General features: G+C 35.5%; 2 protein-coding genes across 3 annotated transcripts; both read left to right on the top strand.

The window, feature by feature from the left end:
* Positions 1-3154: 3154 nt before the first annotated feature.
* LOC114192359 (protein SUPPRESSOR OF GENE SILENCING 3 homolog) lies at positions 3155-13958 on the top strand. The gene is made up of 3 exons (XM_028082058.1): positions 3155-4176; positions 9239-9546; positions 13375-13958. The coding sequence occupies exons 1-3, from the start codon at positions 3362-3364 to the stop codon at positions 13728-13730; spliced, it is 1479 nt and encodes a 492-aa protein (XP_027937859.1). The 5' UTR covers positions 3155-3361; the 3' UTR covers positions 13731-13958.
* Positions 13959-18481: 4523 nt separating this feature from the next.
* On the top strand, positions 18482-21398 carry LOC114190403 (FRIGIDA-like protein 4a). Of its 2 annotated transcripts, XM_028079270.1 has the most exons (4): positions 18482-19499; positions 19591-19766; positions 20360-20386; positions 20495-21398. In XM_028079270.1, exons 1-4 carry the CDS (start codon positions 18605-18607, stop codon positions 20999-21001), a joined length of 1605 nt encoding a protein of 534 aa, XP_027935071.1. In that variant the 5' UTR covers positions 18482-18604; the 3' UTR covers positions 21002-21398. The 2 variants fall into 2 exon arrangements, with proteins under 2 accessions (XP_027935071.1, XP_027935072.1); XM_028079271.1 differs by lacking the exon at positions 20360-20386 and having other exon boundaries at positions 18484-19499.
* The last annotated feature ends 879 nt before the right edge of the window (positions 21399-22277 follow it).

Here is a 22277-nt window from a genome sequence, read left to right as displayed (position 1 = left end):
ATTAGACCCTTTTTAACAAAAATATATTTTTATTCTCTTAAGACCTTACATATATGATTTTCTTTAGTTTTTAGGACCTTTCATTAAACGTTTTTAACAAATTTTTTGTTTTTATCTTTTTCCTTGTGTCATGTCTTCAACGTGATATATTTATTGTGATAACATTCAATGTATATACGTTTCAATATAATAGCTCAATGAGTTTGAATTAATGCAAAAGTTTCATACAAATTTGAGGATTAAGCTTGAATGATGGATTTAGAAAAAAAAAATGTGGAAATGAGTAGATTTGAAAAACATAATAAGTGAAAATCAAATTGTTTAGATTAAGAGAAATATATAAATAATTTAATAGATATGATAGAAAAAAAATATTTTTAATAGATAAAAATTATGATTTATAATAAAATTACACTGAAATAAAGTATTGAAAGTTAAATATGTAATTTTTTTTAATATTTTTATTTTAATTAATTCTTTATTTTATTATGAAATTTATATTAATATGTTTTGTTAGTGTTTTTTCTTGTGAATTAGTTTCATACGATAGTGGAAAGTGAAGATGAAGATGAAAAGTAATGTTAACGTACCTAGGACACTACTTAGCCAAAGATTAAGACTCTCTATAACCTTAAGGTGCCCAACACAATGGAGACTATATATATTTTCATATTAGAAATTTCAAATGAAATTGCATAGACTTAAGTTTGAATTACTTTCATTATGGTATTGTTTGTCAAGTTATTATTACTGTTTTTCATGTCAAATTGACCACTTATCAAGAAAGAGGAAACTATATAGTAAGATCTGTTTGCTCTTTAACTTCATTACCATACATATATTTATACATTTAATTTGGATATTCTAAATTTTTTGTTATGGTTAATTGAATTGTATATTTTTAGGACTTGCAATCAGGTTTTGCTATCCATGTTGGCAAACATTGATTCACAAATGTAATGTGAACAATGTCAAATGTAAAGTATTGGTAAAGAACTCACCCGAAAAGTCTACCAAGATTGGTCATAGATGAAAAGAAGTTTTGGAGATCATGTTATATTCCAAACTGAGAGAGAAAAAAAGTAGACATTAACTTTGAAGTTTTTGTTTGAGTAAGCATACTTTTCTTTTAATTTTAAGGTTTAAATACCTTTTTGGTCCTCATTTTTGTAGTGTTTGTTGCGGATGATCTTCATTTTGACAGAATGTTTAAAATGGTCATCATTTTTACAGAATGTTTTAAATGGTCCTCATTTTCGCAATTCGTGTTTTATTTGGTCATTTTCTGTAACGCGGTTTAAATCATTAATGGAGCATTGTACATGTGGCATGATTTGTATTAGGGTGTGTTACGTGTACTGTACATGTGTGTTAATTAGATATTTGGGGATAAATAAGTGAGTTAGGGTTTTGGTAAGAAATGTTTGGGTAGTTGGTGAGTTTTGACAATCTTGTTCCTCCATTCTCAATTGGTGTTGCTGCAATCTTCTTCTTCCTGCAATCCCATTATATAGGTATGTTACGGTCCCAATTTTCATGCACTGTTGGTGGTTCAACGATAAAATTTTGGATACAATCTGTTTTTATTTTTGTGTTAATAATAAATTGGTTTTAATTTTTGGTTTATTGATTTACAGAGTGGTGGTTCCAATAATGTGGGCTGCAACTTTTTCAAAAACGGTGGTGTTAATGAGAAGGATGTCATCATCATTACACAAATGAAACAGATTAATGATTTGGATAAGTCATTGAAGGTTGCAGAGAAGAGGCTGCAATTAGTAATAGGGTTCACTTGTGTTGTTATTGTATTATTCGAACTGTTATTGTGTGTAATCTTTTAAAGTCAAATCTATTTTATAATATTGTTAAATGAAGAAATGAATTAGTTTGATTATGTTAATATTAATCCCAACATGTTCAAAATGACATCTTAATATGAGCATTGAAGTAAGTGATATTGATATAAGCTTGAAAAAAATTAAATTGATCTAAGTTTAGAAGAAGTTAAATTCATAACTTTAATTCATCTTCATCAGAATGCACTACATCAATGTTTGACAAAAGTGAGATTGAACGAAGTTTAGGGAAAATCAAAATGCATTACATCAATAATGAATTCTACATCAGAAATTCCAAAAAATAACTAAGACGTTCGTAGCTACTATCATGACCTCCTCCTAATCTGTAATTTCATCCTAAACTGAGATGGTTCTTCTGGTGTTGGTAGTGGTGCTGCTTGACTCTCCACTTCATTCCTTTGTGGTTGAGTTGTTTGAGTTTTAGTAGTTGGTGCATTCTCAGCAGTTTCACCAGTTGATCAGTTTAGGCATATGGTGTAGTCTCAACAGGTAATTTAGAAACCATGCAGAACATCACAACAATCAAAAGACAAATAAACCCCAAGATAAAATTACGAAAACCCTAACCCACGAGCAAATACAACCCAAAAAATCCTAAACCCACTTACCTCGTTGATGATGATTAATTGGAAAATTGAAATGAAGAGCGCAACTGCAATCCAACGATGAAATGACAAGTATTAGTTGTTTCCTATGCAAATCCGAGCTCAAGAAAGACAAAGATAAATTTTTTTTCCTAATTACAAAATTTTTCCTAAATTGAAAAATTAACGTTAATTAGCCACCTGTATAGTACACTGTGCCACATGTACAATGCTCAGTAAATGATTTAAACGGCGTTACAGACAATGACAAAATAAAACATGAATTGCGAAAATGAGGACCATTTTAAACATTCGATAAAAATGAGGACCATTTTAAACATTCTGTCAAAATGAGGACCATCCACAACAAACACTGCAAAAATGGGGAAAAAAAAGGTATTTAAGTCTAATTTTAAAATGTTTTCTATAGTCATTTTATTATGTGATTCTATTTGCAACAATGAAATAAAAGTAAACTAAAAAAATATCTAAACTTTGTGATATTTCCACTTTCATATAAAATTAAGTATTGTTTATCTATATTTATTTTTTGATTTGTTTAATTAATTGATGAGTTCACTGATATTCTATCACGTTATGAAAAAAATTATAAATTTTCAAGAGTTGCTTTTTGAAAGCTTTTGGTAAATGGATTTTTTTTGGAAGAAATTTTGTTGATAATGGTCAATCAGAGCCTTGAGCTCTAAAATAAAAAGTGAGGTTCCTCTTCTTCCCACCAGAATGATTCTCTATTTATTTTATTTTTCGTTTAATCTCTTCGTTGTTTTAAAACTAAACACGTGAAACTCTCCTGGTAAAGTTGAGAAGGGGCAGGAGTATTAAAGCAGAGAAAGCAGTGCCCCGGCCGTGAAATTTAGCCGGATCGGCAAAGATCCCTTGCAATCTCCTCCGTGCAGGATGGCCGGCGGCAACCATCCGAAGTCTTCTCTCCACAACAAACCTCCGCCCTCCTCCACCTCCTCCGCCTCCCACCGTAAATCCCGCTGGGAACCAAACTCCTCCACCGTCAAATCTCCACCCGATCCCAAACCCTCCACCGCCCCTTCACCCAAACCCAAGCCCAAACCCAACTCTAACCCTAACCATAGCCCCAAACACCCATCTGATCACCCTCCTCTTCTCCCCTTCCCCTTCCCAGATCCTGCCCCTCTCGGCCCACCCCCTCCTCCCGCCTACGGCTTCCACATGCTCGAACGCCGTACCATCGTCCTCGCCGACGGCAGCGTCCGTTCCTACTTCGCCCTTCCCCCGGATTACCAGGACTTTGCGCCCCGCCCTCTCGACTTCCTTCCTCGCTTCCCTCCGCCCCTCAGCCCCGGTCGCTTCCGCCTCCCTGACTTCCCTCCCGGCGCCGGAAAGCGCAAGTACGGCGAAGACGATGGCTCCCGGGATGACCTCGCCAGACAGAGGGAACAGCTCCTCCGTAACGCCAATGGCCTCTCTAGGATTTCTGGCGGCGAGTTCTCTGCGGGTCCCAGCGGCGGTACCTCCCTCAAGCGTGAGTTGGTGGACCCCCCTGAAATGAGGCCCTCCAAGCACTCGAGGCACGATGGGGCGAGTTTCAGTAGGCACTCGCAGGTGGATCAGGACGCGTTGAAGAAAGCCTTTGTTACCTTCGCGAAACTCATCAACGAGAATGTCTCGCAGAAGAGGAGTTACTTGGAGGATGGGAAGCAGGGACGCCTTCACTGTCTTGCTTGTGGCACTGGCAGGTTTGGTGCTATTCACATCATTGCCATTGTTTCTTCGAAGTTTGTCTGTCTGTGGTCTATTTATTTATATGGTTGAAAGCAAGGTATTAGTTGATGTCCTTGAGGGTGATATGGGCTTCGGTAGCTTCAGACAATGGGCATAAAAAATTAGATGAACAAGAAGGAGGAGGGGGTTGTATAATATATTATATAATGCTGTTTTTCTTGTACAGGTTAACTTTTCCACCTTAGCATGACAATCATAAGTTGCAAAATTTAGGTGACCCAGCTTCTTGCTGCTAAGATACAGAAGATTGACAACCGGTTGTGTTGAAAATTTTGGAGAACCTTAGTGGCTGGGCTGGACTTCATTGGGCAAGATGTTTTTTGCTTCTGAGGCGCTCCTTTGACTACCTTTTTAGCTTATTAATAGATATGGGGAGACAAAAGAAGTGTTAGGATTTTTGGAATTTTTGTGATAGCTGTAAATTTGTAAGAAATTAGGTGTCTTTAGTTTTGGACGATAGGTCTGTTCTGTCTTGTGCACCTGTGCAGTTCAGTTGAGTAGTGGAAGTTGATTACTCTATTTCAGGTTGACAACACTTACCACTTGGATTCGTCTGGAGCTTAGGTTTCGAAAAATTCTAGGTTCCCGATCCTACTGTTTCCTCCTCATGTAGCGTATCAGTTCTACTACCACCACCTGTTTCTGTTGTTCCTTTAAAGTTCAACATGCACTATCATAAAGTATAGCTGTACGATAAAACACCTCTTTGAACTTCACTATCGTCTGCAATCATAGACAATTGCTAATGCTTTTGTTTTCATTATAGTAGTCTTGTGTGACGTTCTTTTTAATTTGCCCATCATTTTATAATATCCAGTCCTAATATTTAAACTTCGAAACTTTTGTCTGATGTCTTCTTTCAATTTTACTTGTAGGTCATATTTTGTTTGTCCCTTGGTAAAGTAGCAATGTATGTAATTTATCGTACTCCTACTTTAGTGAAAGTCCTTTGCTTCTAAAGTCTGTCTCCAAAGCTCAAGTTTAAGCTACCTACTTCCCTTAATTTCTGAATCAAAAGTTATCATCTGCAAAAATATGCAATTGGGGGTGAGATAGCAAGCTAATCCTAAACTAGATCAGGGTTATCAAATATCATCCACGGCAGACTGTGGTTGCACTTCTGTCCCCCGCCACTACAACAAGGCAGTGGTGAATCAGGTCATGGTTTGTTGCTGTTGCTATGGGGTTGCGGTATGACACTGTGGATCGACCATGGCTTTAATGGTGCTATCATTTCCTCATATATCCCTTGAGCAAGGAAAAACTTTTGGGTCATGCAGCCCAACTCGACTCTGTAGACTTTTTTGTGGGTTTGGTTTCCTTACTGGACCAAAGGCGACCCACTTCATTTTTTTTTTTCAAAAGAAGGGGTTGGGTCCTACAACCCACAATCTAAACCAAACCCAGCAAAACTTTAGAAAAACCCTATTGTGCCACTCCTCACTTCCTCAGTCTTACTCAACTTCACCTGACCATGTTGCTGCTGCTGCTGTCCAATTGTGCCACTCTTGAAATTTTAGAAAAACCCTATTGTGTGTGTTGCTCTTCTTCGTGCCAAACACAATGTGAAGAATTTTTCTTTTGAAAAATATTCTCCTTGAGTTTGAGGGGGCTTTTAGTATACTATAGTTACCTATAGTTGGCTTGTATTCATTATTTTGTATTGTGCAGCTGTAGGTTCTATTCTAGTGTATCTCTTTTATTTTCTTGTACAGCTGTCAAGTGTGTAACAGTTACAGCTCAGTGTATAACAGCTGACATGTATAAATAAGTCAGTGAACATATGTTTCAGTGTCTGATGTTAATAAAATACATTTAGTTCATTCTATCTGTCTTCGATGTTCACTTTATTCAATATTGCATTAAATAAGGATATGATAGGGAAATTTCTTACCCAATGTTTCCCATTATTATATATTGGTTTTGTTCGTTATCATTTGTATTTCTTCATTATAAATAAGAATAATCATGTGTGTACAACACACAAAATTCATTATATTCCTTCTTGGTTTCTATGTTCTCAACATGGTACCATAGCATACCATTTTCTATGACCTGGTTTGTCACTAATTCTTTGAACATCGCGTCAAGAGCCTAGTAAGAAGGAAATCCTAATCTGTGCTTTCTCTATGGACCTATTGATCATAAGTGTACTTTTTTTTAAACTGTGTGTGTTTTCGATGTTTTTGTTTCTTTGTTAGCTGTTGTTTCTCTATGGACCTATTGCTCACAAAAGTTACCGATTTCATCACCAACACTGTTCACTAACCCGTCAATGTTCACCACTAATGTTACTATTTGATGGTGGCATTGCTGCTCACCACCAATGTCCCTTTAATGAGCTCTTGTCAGCTGATGAACACCACCACTGACATCACTTATCTCTTGATGACCATTTGTTGCTCCCAACGGTCATTGTAAGACATCTGATCATTTTTTCTTTCTGATGACTACTGTGTTTTCAAACTTTTGCTTTTCCGCAGTTGCCATGTCCAGAGTTTCTTTTGTTTTTGGGCAATTCTGGTGTCCTTTGAGCATATTTTGCTTTTCATCTGTCACTGTGTCCTTTGAGTTTTCTTTGCTTTCTGGCAACTGCTATGTCCTTTGATAACTTTTACTTTCCAGCTGCTGCAGTGTCCTTTTAGCATTTTTTCTTTTTTGGCAGCCCTTGTCATCTATCGATTTTTCTCAACATTAGAGGTGGCAAAACAGGCTAGCCTGTCGCTCTAGTGACGTGCTTGCAAAAAGTGGGTCTGTCCGGGATGGCCAGGCATAGTCGGCTTGGGCTGAAGTCCTTGGCTTTTCTTGTCAGAGGATATGCCATTCTTATATACATATTAGGCACACTTAATCATGAAAATATCTTTTGAGTCTTTGACTGGTTAATTAATACGTTTCATTGGAAAAGTTAAGAGGATTATTTCTATTGCTAAATTATTCAATTAAAATCAATAATTGGAACTTAATTTGTATGTGTTCAGATTTGAAGTACAATATTGTTGCATATTTGTGTCTTTCAAACAGCACAATGCAATAATTGGCTGGTGGGTTGGCAAGTTGAAAATGCCTACGCACTCTGTCAAATTGGTGATGGGCTAACGGATTAGCTCTCATTCCATCCTTACTCAGCATGGCGTTAGGGAGGACATATTATATGGTTACCAAGCCCCACAAAATCTGACGGCTATAGTACACATTCAGTTAAGCCTAGAAAACACGGTCCTTGAAACATCATGTCAAATTTAGTTTATTGCTTATAGTTGACAGCATATAATCTAGTCATGAAGCTTCTGATGTTACGCTTATGAGTATCAAGAGTTCTCAGTCTTTTAGTCCATAAAAATCTCAACTAGTTAGTTTATAATGTTATTTCATTAGCTCTGGTTCTTGTCAGGAAATCTTGTACATAGATCTTTGGTTCTGAGGTATAATGGGAAAATAATGTGTAGTGAGGTAGTCAGCCTTTGAATTTTGTATACTTGTATATATGTTGTCTGTATTCAGTCATTTCCATTAGTATTCATATTGAAATGACCAGTGTAACTGTTGAACTTGTCCATTTCTGCTGTTGCTGTTATAGTTCGTTAGAAATAGTGGGAAATGGTATTTTTTGACATGTTACTATGAAGTGAGTTGATGATTCCTTAGGATCTATGGACTGGGAAACCTAATTCTTAGATCAGATATACTTGTGATGTTGCTTATCTCGTAATTCGTATGCGTCTATTGATTATCTTTCCTTGATCTCAATTTTGTTGTGGGCTAGTGGTTTGTCTTTGGAGAAATTTTGGTTGCCATATAACATAGCTAGAGCTCTTATGTTTTCTAATATGGAATTTGTAGAACGCCTGCTTCATTTAGCTTTGTATTTGTAACAGGTTTATACTTCTCTATGCCTTTTAATATGGAAATAGTTGTGCTTTCGGTTTTTTTTTTCTTAAAAAGTGTTACTTGGTGTTACCTAGGGTTTAGAGGTCACAATGTCAAATTGTGAGAAAAACCTGCTCCAGGGAGGTTGTTTAAGGTTTTATCTATTTACCCTCCTAGATTCCACATGATGGGAGCCAGCCCTGTGTTGGTTTGCCTTTTCTTCCTCCCTTTTCTCTAATGTTGCTTGATTTATAAATTGTAATACATTTCTATCAAACTCTTAATTATTCTAATATATGACGGCAGCACAGCCTTCTCTGTTCTGTATGTATTAAGACTTTTTAATATTTTTGAACATGTGGTGCAGTGTTTGTTAGAGTATTGTTATGTTTTTCAATCGTTTATTAAAGCTAGGGTAATTTTGTAGTTCGATTGTTCAAAAGAAATTTGTGATCATATGGGCATTTTCTGAGGGTGATAGAGATGTTCTTGACTTAGGTTGATGTTATTGTCTTAATACATAGGTGGGCTTCATCCATCCCTTTTATTTTGTGGAACCTTAGACCATGCATATATTCCATATACAATTATCTCCTTCTTCCTTTAGTTGATGATATACATTTTCTTCTGAGTTTTCTCGCTTACCTCTTCCTTTTCTACTGGAATTTAGCCTCACAAGTCCCAGTTTATTATGCCCAGTCAGTTTCCTTTAGTTCATTGCTTCTGAAGTTGACTCTTGGCATCATTGGTGATAATTGTTTATACCAAATAGAGTTATCTTTCTGTATCTCTTTAGAGAGAGCAATGTACCTTTATATTGCACAAAATGGTATAATTTTTCTATGTTGTCAATTTGTCTTTGGAAATCTTGGAATCTGCAACTCTTTGGTACCAAGCTTAATTCGTAGTGCTGATTAGAACTTTCACGGGTTGTGCTTCTCCACTCTCGGGTTTTCTTAAGTAGTACCTTGGTGCTTTGATGTACTTTAGGATGTTGGTTCACTGTGTGATTTCAGAAAGAACATCTTAGGTTTTAAATCTAAATGAAAGGAAGTGAACATGTACCTTTACTTTGCCTTTTCTGTGTACTTACAGGATGGAAACCTAAAGTATATTCTTCAATGCCCTTGATATTCCAACTTTCAGGTCTGCTAAAGATTTTCCAGATATGCATGCTCTCATCATGCACACTTACAACTCAGATAACGCTGATTCACATGTTGAACATTTGGGATTGCACAAAGCTCTGTGTGTCTTAATGGGTTGGAACTACTCAAAGCCTCCTGATAACTCGAAGGCGTATCAGTTTTTATCTGCCGATGAAGTAGCTGCAAATCAGGATGATTTGATCATGTGGCCACCTTTGGTGATCATTCATAACACAAATACAGGAAAAAGTAGAGATGGTCGTATGGAGGGTTTGGGAAACAAAACTATGGATAATAAAATTAGAGGTATAATGTGAACCTCCATTCTTTATCGTCTTCTATTATGATGTCTCTGTTAATGGTGGTTATGAGCTCAGGAAAATCTTTCTTGCATGCATACTGAGTTGACCCTGTAGAGCATTTTCAGTAGTTAGTTCCCTTTCCCATTATTTATTTCAGCAAAACTCTGCTTTAGGCTGATGTTTTTAATGGAATATTCTTATGGCATTATCTCTTCAAAGATGAGGAGATGAGAAGTCATTTTGACTGTATAAGATTTGCCATCAACATCAAACTAGAAACTGGTACATTAGAGACTCCCCATAATTTAAAATACAAATTTTGATTTTATTTGACTTTCCATTAAACATCAAAGAGTTTTTGGAGTTGATTCATCTGTCAAGGGTGCTCTTTTGCTTCTTTTTTTTTAATTTTGCGAGGTAATAAGTCCTGTCTTATATATTTTCGTGGTAGGTTCTTGACCTGGTTTGTGTATTGAGTAACTAAATTTATATTTATCAAAATTTTTTGGTCATTTCTAGTTTTTGTCCTTTTCATTTCAGTAGCATGTACTGCCCCTTTATGTCTCAGTCTGAATTCACTCTTTTGTTTTCGTTAGATCTACAAAATATAGTTAGTTTTTCTGGAACTTTCTTGTATTCTGTTTTGGTATCTAAAAAGAATAGCTTTTCATGTGCAGCTATTGGCTCTCAATGAGTGAGCTTGTTTCACTCTATATCCATGGATGCATTTCCATTATAGCTTTGACAAGATTATGACAAATTATTGATAATTTTTATTTTAAGTTTCATTTTACTTTACAAAATAAAACCCATCTAGATTTACTTGAATTAAGTTTTTAGAATTTTTTTATAATGCATTGATGCTTGAGTCGAGTAATGAGTTAGAAATGTTAGATTCTTTTTGTTAAATTTACATATTGGTTAAATTTCCTTATGGTCAGAATGAATGCTATTGTGTATTCATTTTTGGATTGATTTTGGGTTGGCTGGATGTAATTGTCATACTAACTTTTAGATATAGCTCCTAAGGATTCAACTTCTCAATAAGCAACACAGATCACTCTTGATTTTAGAGTGTGACTAGAATGCATTGGGAGGATGTTTGATACTAAAACTTGAGTCACATCTCATAGTTGGTTAGGTGGAAGAAGCAAAGTTCATGCATGCAAAAGTGTATACACACACACAACAGGTGCATCTAACTACAATCAGATGGTGAAAATTGTGTTAATGTTAGGTGACAAGTGTGTATGTGTGTGTGTTTGTGCATGTAGCTTTATGTGGGGGGGGGGGGACTATTTTATTCCTCCACATGATGCTTAGATATATATAATAGATATTTTTTTTGAGACAGTTAAATCAATATATATATATATATATATATATATATATATATATATATATATATATATAGAAGTTCTTTCCTTTCTTTAAGTTACTATTTCATAGATTCATTTCTAATACGGACCATTGTACTCTTTTCCATTGAACCTCATGATGACTCCTCTCCTTTATAATCTGCTTCGTCCATCAAAGGAACTACTAAACATTGGTCCCAATTCATCATCAGTGTGGTCAGTTACATGTTCTGGGCCACTAAAATTTCGTTCCACTCCACCCATTCTTTGCATACTTTTTGTAATTGTATACTGAATTATGAGAACTGGAAGTCAATGGTGAGTAGCTCAAAATGGGTTTTGGCACAAAGATACTGTGATTGACAATCAAATATGGGATCCTGTAAAATAGTCCTTAGAATAAGTTTAAGCAATAACAAGTACAAGGACATATAAGCCAAAAGATAGAGAATAAACAGAATTTGGCTTCGGACTTGATGAATTTATTTAATTTTATTTCTCCTGAAGAAGTTTTTTTGGTTTTGGTGTTGAGTAAGCTTACCAATCCTAAATGCATCCATTGTGTAGCACATTATTTAGACTGTATAGGTGACCTGAATGAAATGCATCCATACGCCCTCTCTCTCATAATTTGATTTTTTGGATGATTGTTCTGTTTAATTGTAAGTTCCTTTGGCTAGCTTTAAAGTTGTTTCTTGGAAGATTGGAGTGTTCATAAATAGATATTTCTACCTAAGATTGCATAAATGCTAGGGGATATTTATTGGTTACCTGTGCATATATGCATGCCCAATTGTGTTTGTATCTTGATGACAGTTGATTGTACAACCAAGAAAGTAGGGTGTGTTGCTGTTAACTGTGTTATTCTAGTAGGATGTGTTGCTCTTCATGTTGTGCCCAAGTTTTCTGATGTTAATCTAGTTGTTGCATAACTGTGTTATTCGTTTGATTTGATACCCAGCCTTGAGGGCATATGTTTGTTGAGTTGAATTGTGTATGGACATATGAACTTGTCCATTTATTTATGTAATTCTGCACGAATGTTGCTGTGCATTTATGCCCATGCATATATTGATATTTTGGCGATGGTAGGTTGGAGAACAAGCAAGAAGTTTTGGTGAATGTTTTTGTAGGACAACTCTTCATCTGTGTATAATTTCTGGACATTATCAAGTTTTTGCCTAACTAAATTGTTTTTGCATCAAGCACAAAGGATGTTTATGTAGCGATGGAGAATATTTAGTGTTGCATGTGCATGCCTTTCTTACCCATCCCTTTATGCATGCCCACATGTAACAGATCGTTTATGCACAGACGTTATTTTATTGATATCTGTTGGAACAATGAGGAAAGTGGTTAACATTATTGTGAGGATTGTTGTTTGCGAAAATAATTACTATTCATTTAGTTGATGCTTAACCACATTGTTTTAGCACATATTGTAGTATTGATGTTATATATAGATAAGGAAATTCAAATTATATTTTTAACTAGTCAAGGTAATGCTACTACCTTGATCTTGAACAAGGTCAAAAGGAGTTGATGTTTGATCTATGGGTTTCCTTTAAGCCGAATGAATTATTTTGTACTTGTCTAGTGTTTTTTGTGCCTAATGTCTTTCAAATGGAATTTTCAGCCTGGCCTGGCCTGGCTTGGCCTGGCTCTACTATCTTTGTCAAATCTCAGTGACTCGTGAAGTGTTACTTCTTTCTGCTTGCATACTTTTTCTTTTGAGGGTGAGCTGTTGTATTTTTTCTCATCTCTCACTTTTCTAGCTCCGTGCAGTTGTATCTAGTATCTCTTACCTCTCTTTTTTATCAACTACTAGCTTGTGAATCAGGATTGTAGTCCTATTGCAAGTGCTTGGGTACTTTGTTCTTTCAAACAGCTATAAGCTAATTCTTTTAAACTCTCTTTTTTATCACCTACTAGCTTGTGAGTTCAGCAAATCTTTGTAAATCGTGATTGTAGTCTTACTGCAAGTGCTTAGTTGGTTACCTTGTCCTTTAATTAGTAATCTTTAAGCTAATTAGTTTAGACCTATTTTTGGTTTTGAATATATTATGTTATATTCTCATTAGTCTGTATTGTGCTAATTAAATAAACCATCTATACAGATGAGTAAAAAATTAAGAGATACAAAAAATCTATCTCCCATAGTCCATTTGCTTCCCATGCTTTCTAGTCTCTTGATTTAGATAGTTTGCTCACTGGTCTGCCCTTTTGTTTTTTCTCTTCTACTTCCACCAAATTTCACTCCCTCTTAGTTTTCCTTGAAGAACAGCAATTTTGTTGGGCTTATGTAAATTAGTTGGTCCAAGTGCAGTGCCTTTGATGGAAGCGTTTGTGCAAACGCTCCTTGTTAGGAAGGACCTAACAAATTCTAAAGTTTATTTTTGAATCAGCCTCTCATATCTGATGATATAGTGAGCTTTTATATTTTTTCCATCTGATATTCATGCATGGTTTTCCAGAGCTTGGATTTATGGGTGGCAAATCAAAATCATTATATGGAAGAGATGGTCATTTGGGCATAACACTGGTTAAATTTGCTGGGGACCAATCAGGCTTTAAGGAGGCCATTCGACTTGCTGAACACTTTGAGAAGGAAAACCATGGACGCAATGGTTGGGCCCGTGTGCAGTCACAAACATTAGGAAAAGATGATGAAAATAATGCAAACCTTGTTAATGTGGATGAGAAAAAAGGAGAGAAAAGGAGGGTCTTGTATGGCTATCTTGGGACTGCTTTTGATCTTGACAAAGTTGATTTTGACACAAGGAAGAAGGCTGTCATAGAGAGCAGGAGAGAATACAAACCACCCATGTAGTGTTTGACTATATGCCAATGTAAAATGGGATACATGGAAAGTCTTTCCAGTTGCATAGAGACGATTCCTGAAGATGATAAAAGGTTTTATGTATTGTGCTGACCGTTTCAATGTACAATAGGAGGCAGCGTTGCCATCTTTTTTATTTTAATTCGAAATTTATACTGAAAATTTTCTGCCATAGTTACTATTTAGGCACATTAAGAAGATTTGCATGCCTTTACACCATCTGACAACCTGGAACGCACTATCTCACTTAAAGTCAATGACTGGTTTCTAAAGTCTTAGTCTTATCCTAACTTTTCCCCATGTTGGCTGGGAACTGTTTGTTTACAGTTTACATTTTTTAATTACAATGGTGGGGCATGGAAATTTGTAGTCATGATTTCCTGCGAACTCTGTAAACCCCTTATCAGTAGCCCTTTTAATTGATTATTTGCAGTTCAGTTTAATTGATAGAGGAAACCCTCTATCCACTGCAAATTCCTAGTTGTTGTTATTCGTTTTCTCTATTTTTTTTCTTTCAACCTTTCTTTGAATTTTTGGTCAAAGGCTGTAGAAGGAGGGCTCATTGATGATATGGCTTTAAGTTTCAATGAAAAAGGTCATGGAGTTGATGGATTTTGGATTCGTAGCAATGTGATTGTATTCCAGCTTACTAAAGTTTAAGGCACCAATACATGTTTTTTGTATATTACCCTGCACCACAAGTGGTGTTGGGAAATTATTTATCATAGAAATAAGTGGATTCTGCTGGAGTTGGAGGTAAAGCTAGATCTTGCTGTCTGTACATCAGCGGAAGTAGTGTCTATAAATAACTGCAGATGATATACTCTGGTCTGGCTACAAAGATTTGCTGGCAGATGTAGTTTTTCTTTTGTTCGTAAGATACCAAGGATTGTTATTTTCAAGCGATATCGTTTCTAGTTAGTATAATATTTAATTTATAGTATATTATAACTATGTAATTGAACTTTAATGGTAAATACATCTCCACCCAGAATACAACTACGCATCAGAGGACCCTTTTTTAGAGACATTAGTAGCTATATTTAGAGTTCAAGACATTATTGACTTCTAATTCTTGCGATGTTAATAAAGATTCAGATACACTTGTGTGGATTGGATAATTTCTTGTGCTCAATTTTTATCCTGTTAATAGTGTTTAGTTAAGGGGAAGTATATGGGTAATGGAGACAAAAGTGTTTAATGTGTTTCCATAACTAACCACTGTTCTTATTGTATTGGTTGAAATATTATAGAAGAATGTTTCTATTGAGAATCATGCGAGCACAATACGTACTTATAGGAGAATGTGTTTCTATGTAGTTCAATAAAATGTTTTATTTTTTATTTTTCTCAAAATTCTATAACCAATACGTTAGGATATTGATTAGCATTTTCTTTTATCTATGCATGTAAATGAGTTTAATGTTCATACATTGTTAATTTAAAAAGTTATTGATACGATTTTTAAGATAATGATTATATAAGTTAATAAATTTATCATCTATTTTAATTTAGGATTAGAAGATAGTGAAAATTGTATTAGATTGTTAGTGTATAATTTGTTTGTCCTTTGATTATTATGTAATTATATTTTTTTATATGTAAATGATATATTGTTTAATATTTCTCTGATGTGTGTGTGTGTGTAGTAGAGGAATTTGGTACCATTCCAGTTGGTGTTGATTATCCGGGTGTGCCCTTTTACTGAATGTAACTTCACATGTACATTGGTTACTCTCAGTCGATGTCTTAATCTGTATGGATAATAACTTTGCTTGGCACACTAAAGATTTTAGTTTCCTCTTAGTAATAATTTTACTTTTTGTATGCTTTTATTTTTATTATTCTTGTGCTCATTGAAAACAAATTTATATGTTCAATTGGCAGGTTCACTAATGAAATTAGTTTTCTATAACAAAAATACGATGATACTCGCATGAATTTTTGTATGAAACATCTTGAAACTCTGTTATATTTGTTTTTGTGCGTTAACATTAGATTTTTAGGAATGATTTAACCAGCACTAAATTTTTGGGAGGTGCATGTTAAGTTCCCAGACGTATATTAAATAAAGGACAAAATCATAGTCACTGTAGTACTACTATTTATATCTTTGGTGAATGATTAATCCACGTTATCATATATATAATTAAAGTTTGTATTAATAGACAATTACTCTTAACATTTATGTATATGCATACTCAACCTTCAAATAAAAAAATTGTTTAATTTATTAGTTTCTCAAATCCATAACTAAATTGGAGATATAATTAGTTTTAAGGAGAAAAAGTTACTAAATTGTGTGTCGAGGATATTATTATAGAGAGGGCTAATATTTTCTCTTTCTGATTTTTTTTATGTTTATCTATGAAAAAAAGATGCTTTAAAACATTATATAATATGAACTTTTGATAAAAGATATTGCTGATGTACTGTATCGTAATTTGAAGAAAAATTGTGTGAAAAGTTTATTTTTGTTCTTTTAACTAATGCCTTTTGGGATCGTGGTTCACAACATTTGAAGAAAAATGAAAAGAAAAGAAAATCTGAAAGAAATGTTATAGAATTGAAAAAATATATAATTATTAATTGAGAGAGATGGGAGAATATGTGTGTGGAGGGAGAATTATAGGTTATCTTAACAGAGACAGAGATTTGTACGCATGCATGTGTCTTTGTGTGGCAGCAGGTACTGTACCCTGAAACGCAATGTTTATTGTGTTTGTCTGTTTTTAACCCTTTGGTTTGAATTAATTTAGATTAGTATCTTCATTCCCTCATTCTATTCACTCACTTTTACTACTTTATCTGACTCTTCCCATGTGGAGCTCCACTCCTCTCTGTCTTTCTCTTTCTCTCTCTCATTCATCGGATCCATCTTCGGTTTCTGGGAAAGTTCCTTACCTTATCTGTACCATTCCATTCATATACAACTATTCTACATTCTCTCTTTCCTCCCATATGCGCGTATTATAGTGTGTGTTTCCTAGGACACATACCATCATTTTCATCATATTTACACCATTTTTTATTTATTAAATATTTTTCTGCAAACTCATTTCACCAGACAACTAATAACTTTATTCTACAGATCTCATGTATTTTTATTATATAATTTGATCACCTGTATTTCTATTTAAAAATGCAACTTAAATGTTTACTATTATAAACATAATTCATGTCTCTCAAGATTACCTTCTTATTTTCAGCCATATAAAACCTCTTATATAACTTTTTCTTTTGCATGTAAAATTTATTTGTCTATCGTATATTACCTACATTGCTATTAAAACAATGATAAAATAAGAATGAAACCTTTGATAAAAAACGAAGACATGATAAGAAAATTTGAGATAACTTTTAATATATATATATATATATATATATATATGACTTAAACTGTATTACTATTTTATTTTATTAATTATATCGTTCCCACATTACATTATTAAAAATAAAATAGTAATACAGTCTAAATCAGATTCGTAAAAATAAATTAGATGAGTTTTACACGTTGGTTTTCCAATTGTGAAACTAATAAAATAGTTTTGTTTTGTTTTCATATATAATTTCATAACTTTGGAATTAATGAGCAAATCTTAATAAACTGAAAACTTTATCTATATATACGAGGAATATAATGTCATATCAATTCAAATATATACATTCTCAATCAATAGACTTTTTTTTTTTTAATTTAGTTATTTCCTGCGTGCATAAATATAAATTTTCTTTTAGCTGAAAGGAATGGTTATGTAAGTCAAACAAATCAAAGTAACTTTATGATTTTTAATTATTATTGCAACATTTATATTTTATTTTTATTATACAATGTAATATTTTGATAGTTATTATAGAATTAAAGATAACGAAAAAAGTTAATAAATTAAATAAAATAATTTGATAAAATAAAAATAGATTAATTGAATGCGGTGAGCATATGGTTGAATATGTGATCACAAGTCAAGTTGTCTTGGTAGGAATATTTATAATCAATAAATATACTATAATTAATAACTTTGCTGTCTATTATTTTATGATTATCAAAATAAAGGACTTGTACGGAATTATGAAATTGTTTTATTTATAAATTTGGTTTCAACACAGTTTAATCATTTCTACCGTGTGGATTTTAAAATAAAACAAGCGAATATTTAAAAGAAAAAATTATGCATGAAACATCAACACCCATCAATTACACAATATATATGATTAAAATCTACTTTGAATACCGCTAATTTAAAGTAAAGGTACGAAAAGTTATACAGAAAAAAGAAAAAATATAAACCAAAATATGAAATATGTATGAAAACATTGCTTTAAACATTTTTATTTATTTGACTTTAATATTAATACCATTATTAATGTGAAAATGTTGTACTAACAGTAAAGAAATTTATTTTCATAATAATCTCTAATTAAAATACAGTACATAAACTTGTATAAAAAGAGTATATTTGAGTTTTGAAACATTATCTAAAAGCAGATATATAGAAAACAGGTATATACTATATATAGCGATATGTGTGTTTGTTTTATCGTATTTTGAAAAGTGAAATAAATAATTTATAGAAACTAATATCAAGCTGGCCTAGTTGGTTTCCCAGTACGCACACCTAGCGCATTGTAGCATCGCCCCTCAACCACCTTTTTCAGACAACGACAACACGTGTCTCCACCTTACCCATCCACGTCAGCACAGGCTCTTTCCCTCACTCTTCATTTCATTTTAGCACCACCACCTTTACTCTTTGCTTCGTTCCTTCTTTCATTCTTTCTTTCTTCTCTGATTGATTGAACGCAGTGAGTGAGTGAGTGAGCGAGCGAGGTAGGGTTTTCGTGTGTTCTCTCTAGAGTTCGCAACCATGGGGTCCATCCCCGATCCTGGCGAGTTGAGCGAGTTGACTCAGCCGAGCTTCGACGAGTTCCAGCGCCAAACCTCTCTCATGACCAGCTGCACCCTCCTCTGGAAGGAACTCTCCGACCACTTTTCCTCGCTCGAGGAGGACCTCAAGCACAAATCTGAAGCTCTGAAACGCAAGATGCGCACACTCGACACCGCCACTTCTGACTCCCTCCGCCTTCTTGACCGCCGTGAAACATCCCTCGACGCCACTCTCCAGATCGCCCTCCGCACGCTCGACACGCGCCGCACCGCTGCCCTATCCTCTTTCCTTGACGACCACGTGGACGACGACGCCGGCGAGGTTGACGACGCCACCGGCCTCGTCCTCAAACTCAAGTCCTTCTGCCTCCGTATGGATGCCTTCGGCTTCTGGACCTTCCTCAGCGCCAAGAAGAAGGAGCTCGATGGATTACGCGCCGAGGTCCCTGTCGCCCTTGCCGAATGCGTCGATCCGGCCAAATTCGTCCTCGAGGCCATCTCCGAGGTCTTTCCGGTCGACAAGAGAGGGGAGAAGCCCGGTCACGACCTAGGCTGGGCCTGCGTCCTTGTCCTCGAGTCTCTGATTCCGGTCGTCGTCGACCCGGTCATCGGAAAATCGAGGCTGTTGGTCACCCCCACCGTGAAGGAGCATGCCACGGAGATAGCGGAGACTTGGAAGGCCAGCCTGGAGGAGCGTGGCGGCGCGGAAAACGTGAAGACACCTGACGTCCACACCTTCTTGCAGCACGTGGTTACCTTCGGGATTGTCAAGAACGAGGACTTGGATTTGTACCGGAAGCTTGTTATTGCTTCCGCTTGGAGGAAACAGATGCCGAAGCTCGCGCTTTCGCTTGGTCTTACTCAGCAAATGCCTGGTATAGTCACAATTACGGTTCTACGCAAATTCATTTTGTGGATTTGTTATTTGTTTGCTGAAAATGTTGTGTTTGCGTGTGTTGTTTTTAGATATGATTGAAGAGTTGATCAGCAAAGGGCAGCAGCTTGATGCAGTTCATTTTACATATGAAGTGGGTCTTGTGGATAAGTTTCCTCCTGTTCCCTTGTTGAAGTCTTTTCTCAAGGATGCTAAGAAAGTTGCGGCTTCTATTTTGGAAGATCCTAATAATGCAGGCCGAGCAGCGGTATTTTTCCCCTTTTTGTTTTTAACGTCTTTGTGTGTGGTTGGTTTGGTTGAGTTGTTGAACGAGTAAAACTCTTCTAGAAACACTTGTATCAGATGAAAATAACAGGGTAAAAAGAAGTTTAGTTATTTTCTAAGCTCAACATCTGGAGAAGTGGAGAAATTAAATGTGAGAACTTTTATGAGAAATAAGTTTAATTCATAAGGAAGTTGTTTAATTCATAAGAAACAAGTTAGCTGTAGCTCATAAGGAAGTAGTTTAATTCATATTATTTCGTTCATTTAGAAAAGCTTATGGAGTAGTTTATCCAAACCCGCCCTTTCTAGGTCAACGTGCGGAGGCTGAACTGCCTTTTCTTTTATGCTCGACGAGATTGTCTGTGAATGTGTAGTTGGTACTTGATGCACGTTTCTATTTTTGGTTTATTTTGTATAGACAGAGGATGCAGCTTATTAGAAAGAATATGCCTAGGATTCAGTTTCTGATAGGGGAAGAGAGTGGTGATATCTTTCAGGGTCTTAGTGTTGGTACTTGGTTAGACACTGATCTGATTTCTGATTCTTCTCATCTATTTGTTTTTCTTCTTTGGTTAGTTGGAAGATAAAAAAGGGCCGGAAATGGTAAAAGCGCTCTATTTGTGTGGTGTTGTTTTCTTGAGTTATTAGAAGTGATGGGTTTAATATATTAACGATCATTTTGTTTTTTTCTGTGTTGAATGAAATTGGCAGTACCTAGCTGCAAGGAAAGAGCAGTCTGCACTCAGGGCTGTGATTAAATGCATCGAAGAATACAAACTTGAGGCTGATTTCCCTCCAGAAAATCTGAAGAAGCGACTTGAACAGTTGGAGAAGGTGAAGACAGTGAAGACCGAGAAAAGGAAACCGGCTGCTGTTCCTGCCAATAAGAGAACTCGAGCAAGCAACAGCAATGGAGGTCCAATGCCACCAGCCAAAGCTGGGCGTTTGACTAATGCGTATGTATCATCTTTCCCTGCTGCTCCTACATTTGTTAGGTCTCCATCACACGGGCAATACCCAGCTGCTCTTCCACCATACCCTTCCCCACCCCACATGTATGGCAGCAGAAGTCCCCCGGCAAATCCTTATGCTGCTTATTCGCCTGAGCCTGCACCAGCTATTGCAGGATCTTACCCAGCGGCTCCCATGAACTATCCTGCATATGGTGGCTATGGAAATGTCTTGGCACCCACTTATCAGCAGGCTTACTACCGATAGAAATGACAACCCTCGAAGATGGTAACCACTGATATGACGACCTTGATCAAATTTACTTTCGCAATGTTGTTTGTAATCACTAACCGTTTAACGGTAGCAGTTCTGTGTGTTAATTATAACTACTGTCCCACTTCCTGCTCTGCGTGGGGATAAGCTGTATTTCTAATGTTGATCCCATAGTACTAGGTGATTGTGGAAAGTAACTAGGACGGCCAAGAAACATCAGAAACTCAACAACCACTGTTCGGTTTAGTTGTAGAAAGACTTACTGTGTTTACATTATATGCTTATCTTGGGATCGAACTGAAGGAAAACAAAAAAGGAAAAAAGGTAATCTGTTTCTTGGCAGCTGTTGACTATGGTATAAAGACTATAAAGGAAATAATTTTGTCTGAGATGAATGTTTTTTACATTGATGAGGGGTTCTGATTTCGCATTACTGGACGATGATGTTTCTTAGTATTGCATTCTTCCAAAGAATAGTTCTATTTAACCCCTTGGATGAAGTGCTGATGTGTTTAAGATGTTAAGAATGTTTTTTTTATGCAATATATGTTTCTATAAAATGTTAGAAAGATTAACTAGAGAATAATGTCAGGCTAACAATTACCTTTTTTATTTCCCCAAAACCTAAGATGAGAAAAAAGAATGTGAGTAACCCAGGTGGAGTGGGAAAGTTAGGAGAATCCTGCCAGCTAAATCAGGGATGTGTATGAGGTTTGGTGTGACAGTAACAGTATATCGGTTGGGGATAAAAAAAATAAAGGAAACAGATAACAATTATGTATTCCTGAATAGTAGGAACAGTATTCGCATTCACGCTACTTACCTAATTAAACTGAGCGCAATAACCCATATAAAGAAAGGAAGAGAACATTCAGAACGTGAGTTGGTAGTAAAGACCACTAAGGAGGCAGGGAATCTTTGATGAGTATCCATAAAAAGAAGGAAGAAAGCACTCGGAACATACAGTTATTGCAATGACCGCTATGGAGGCAGGGAATCTTTCATGGCTAGTTTTTCTGCACTCCTAATACCCCAACTACGGTATTTGTTAGTACCACATTTAACTGTGGTATCTTATTACATTCCTTTTGTGGCATTCTTCTAAAGAATAATTCTAAGTTAATCCTCTTGTTTACTAAATGAAGAAAGTATTCATGCTTTCTTATGTTTTTGACAAATATTTTTCACATATTTTATTATAGAATGCTGACATTAAAGAAGCTGGAGTAGGAGAAATTGACGACTAAATTTAGTCTGTAGAATATTATAT

The sequence above is a fragment of the Vigna unguiculata genome, chromosome 7 (assembly GCF_004118075.2).
Source record: "Vigna unguiculata cultivar IT97K-499-35 chromosome 7, ASM411807v1, whole genome shotgun sequence".
Classification (NCBI taxonomy): Eukaryota; Viridiplantae; Streptophyta; class Magnoliopsida; order Fabales; family Fabaceae; genus Vigna; species Vigna unguiculata.
Note: the sequence above shows the minus strand (reverse complement) of the source record. Positions and strands in the feature narration are given on the sequence as shown.

Coding starts and splice junctions, on each gene's coding strand:
- LOC114192359 (XM_028082058.1), top strand. CDS start 3,362: ATGGCCGGCGGCAACCATCCGAAGTCTTCTCTCCACAACAAACCTCCG. Junction 4,177..9,238: donor CTTGCTTGTGGCACTGGCAG/GTTTGGTGCTAT, acceptor TCCAACTTTCAG/GTCTGCTAAAGATTTTCCAG. Junction 9,547..13,374: donor TATGGATAATAAAATTAGAG/GTATAATGTGAA, acceptor ATGGTTTTCCAG/AGCTTGGATTTATGGGTGGC.
- LOC114190403 (XM_028079270.1), top strand. CDS start 18,605: ATGGGGTCCATCCCCGATCCTGGCGAGTTGAGCGAGTTGACTCAGCCG. Junction 19,500..19,590: donor TCTTACTCAGCAAATGCCTG/GTATAGTCACAA, acceptor TGTTGTTTTTAG/ATATGATTGAAGAGTTGATC. Junction 20,387..20,494: donor ATAAAAAAGGGCCGGAAATG/GTAAAAGCGCTC, acceptor TGAAATTGGCAG/TACCTAGCTGCAAGGAAAGA.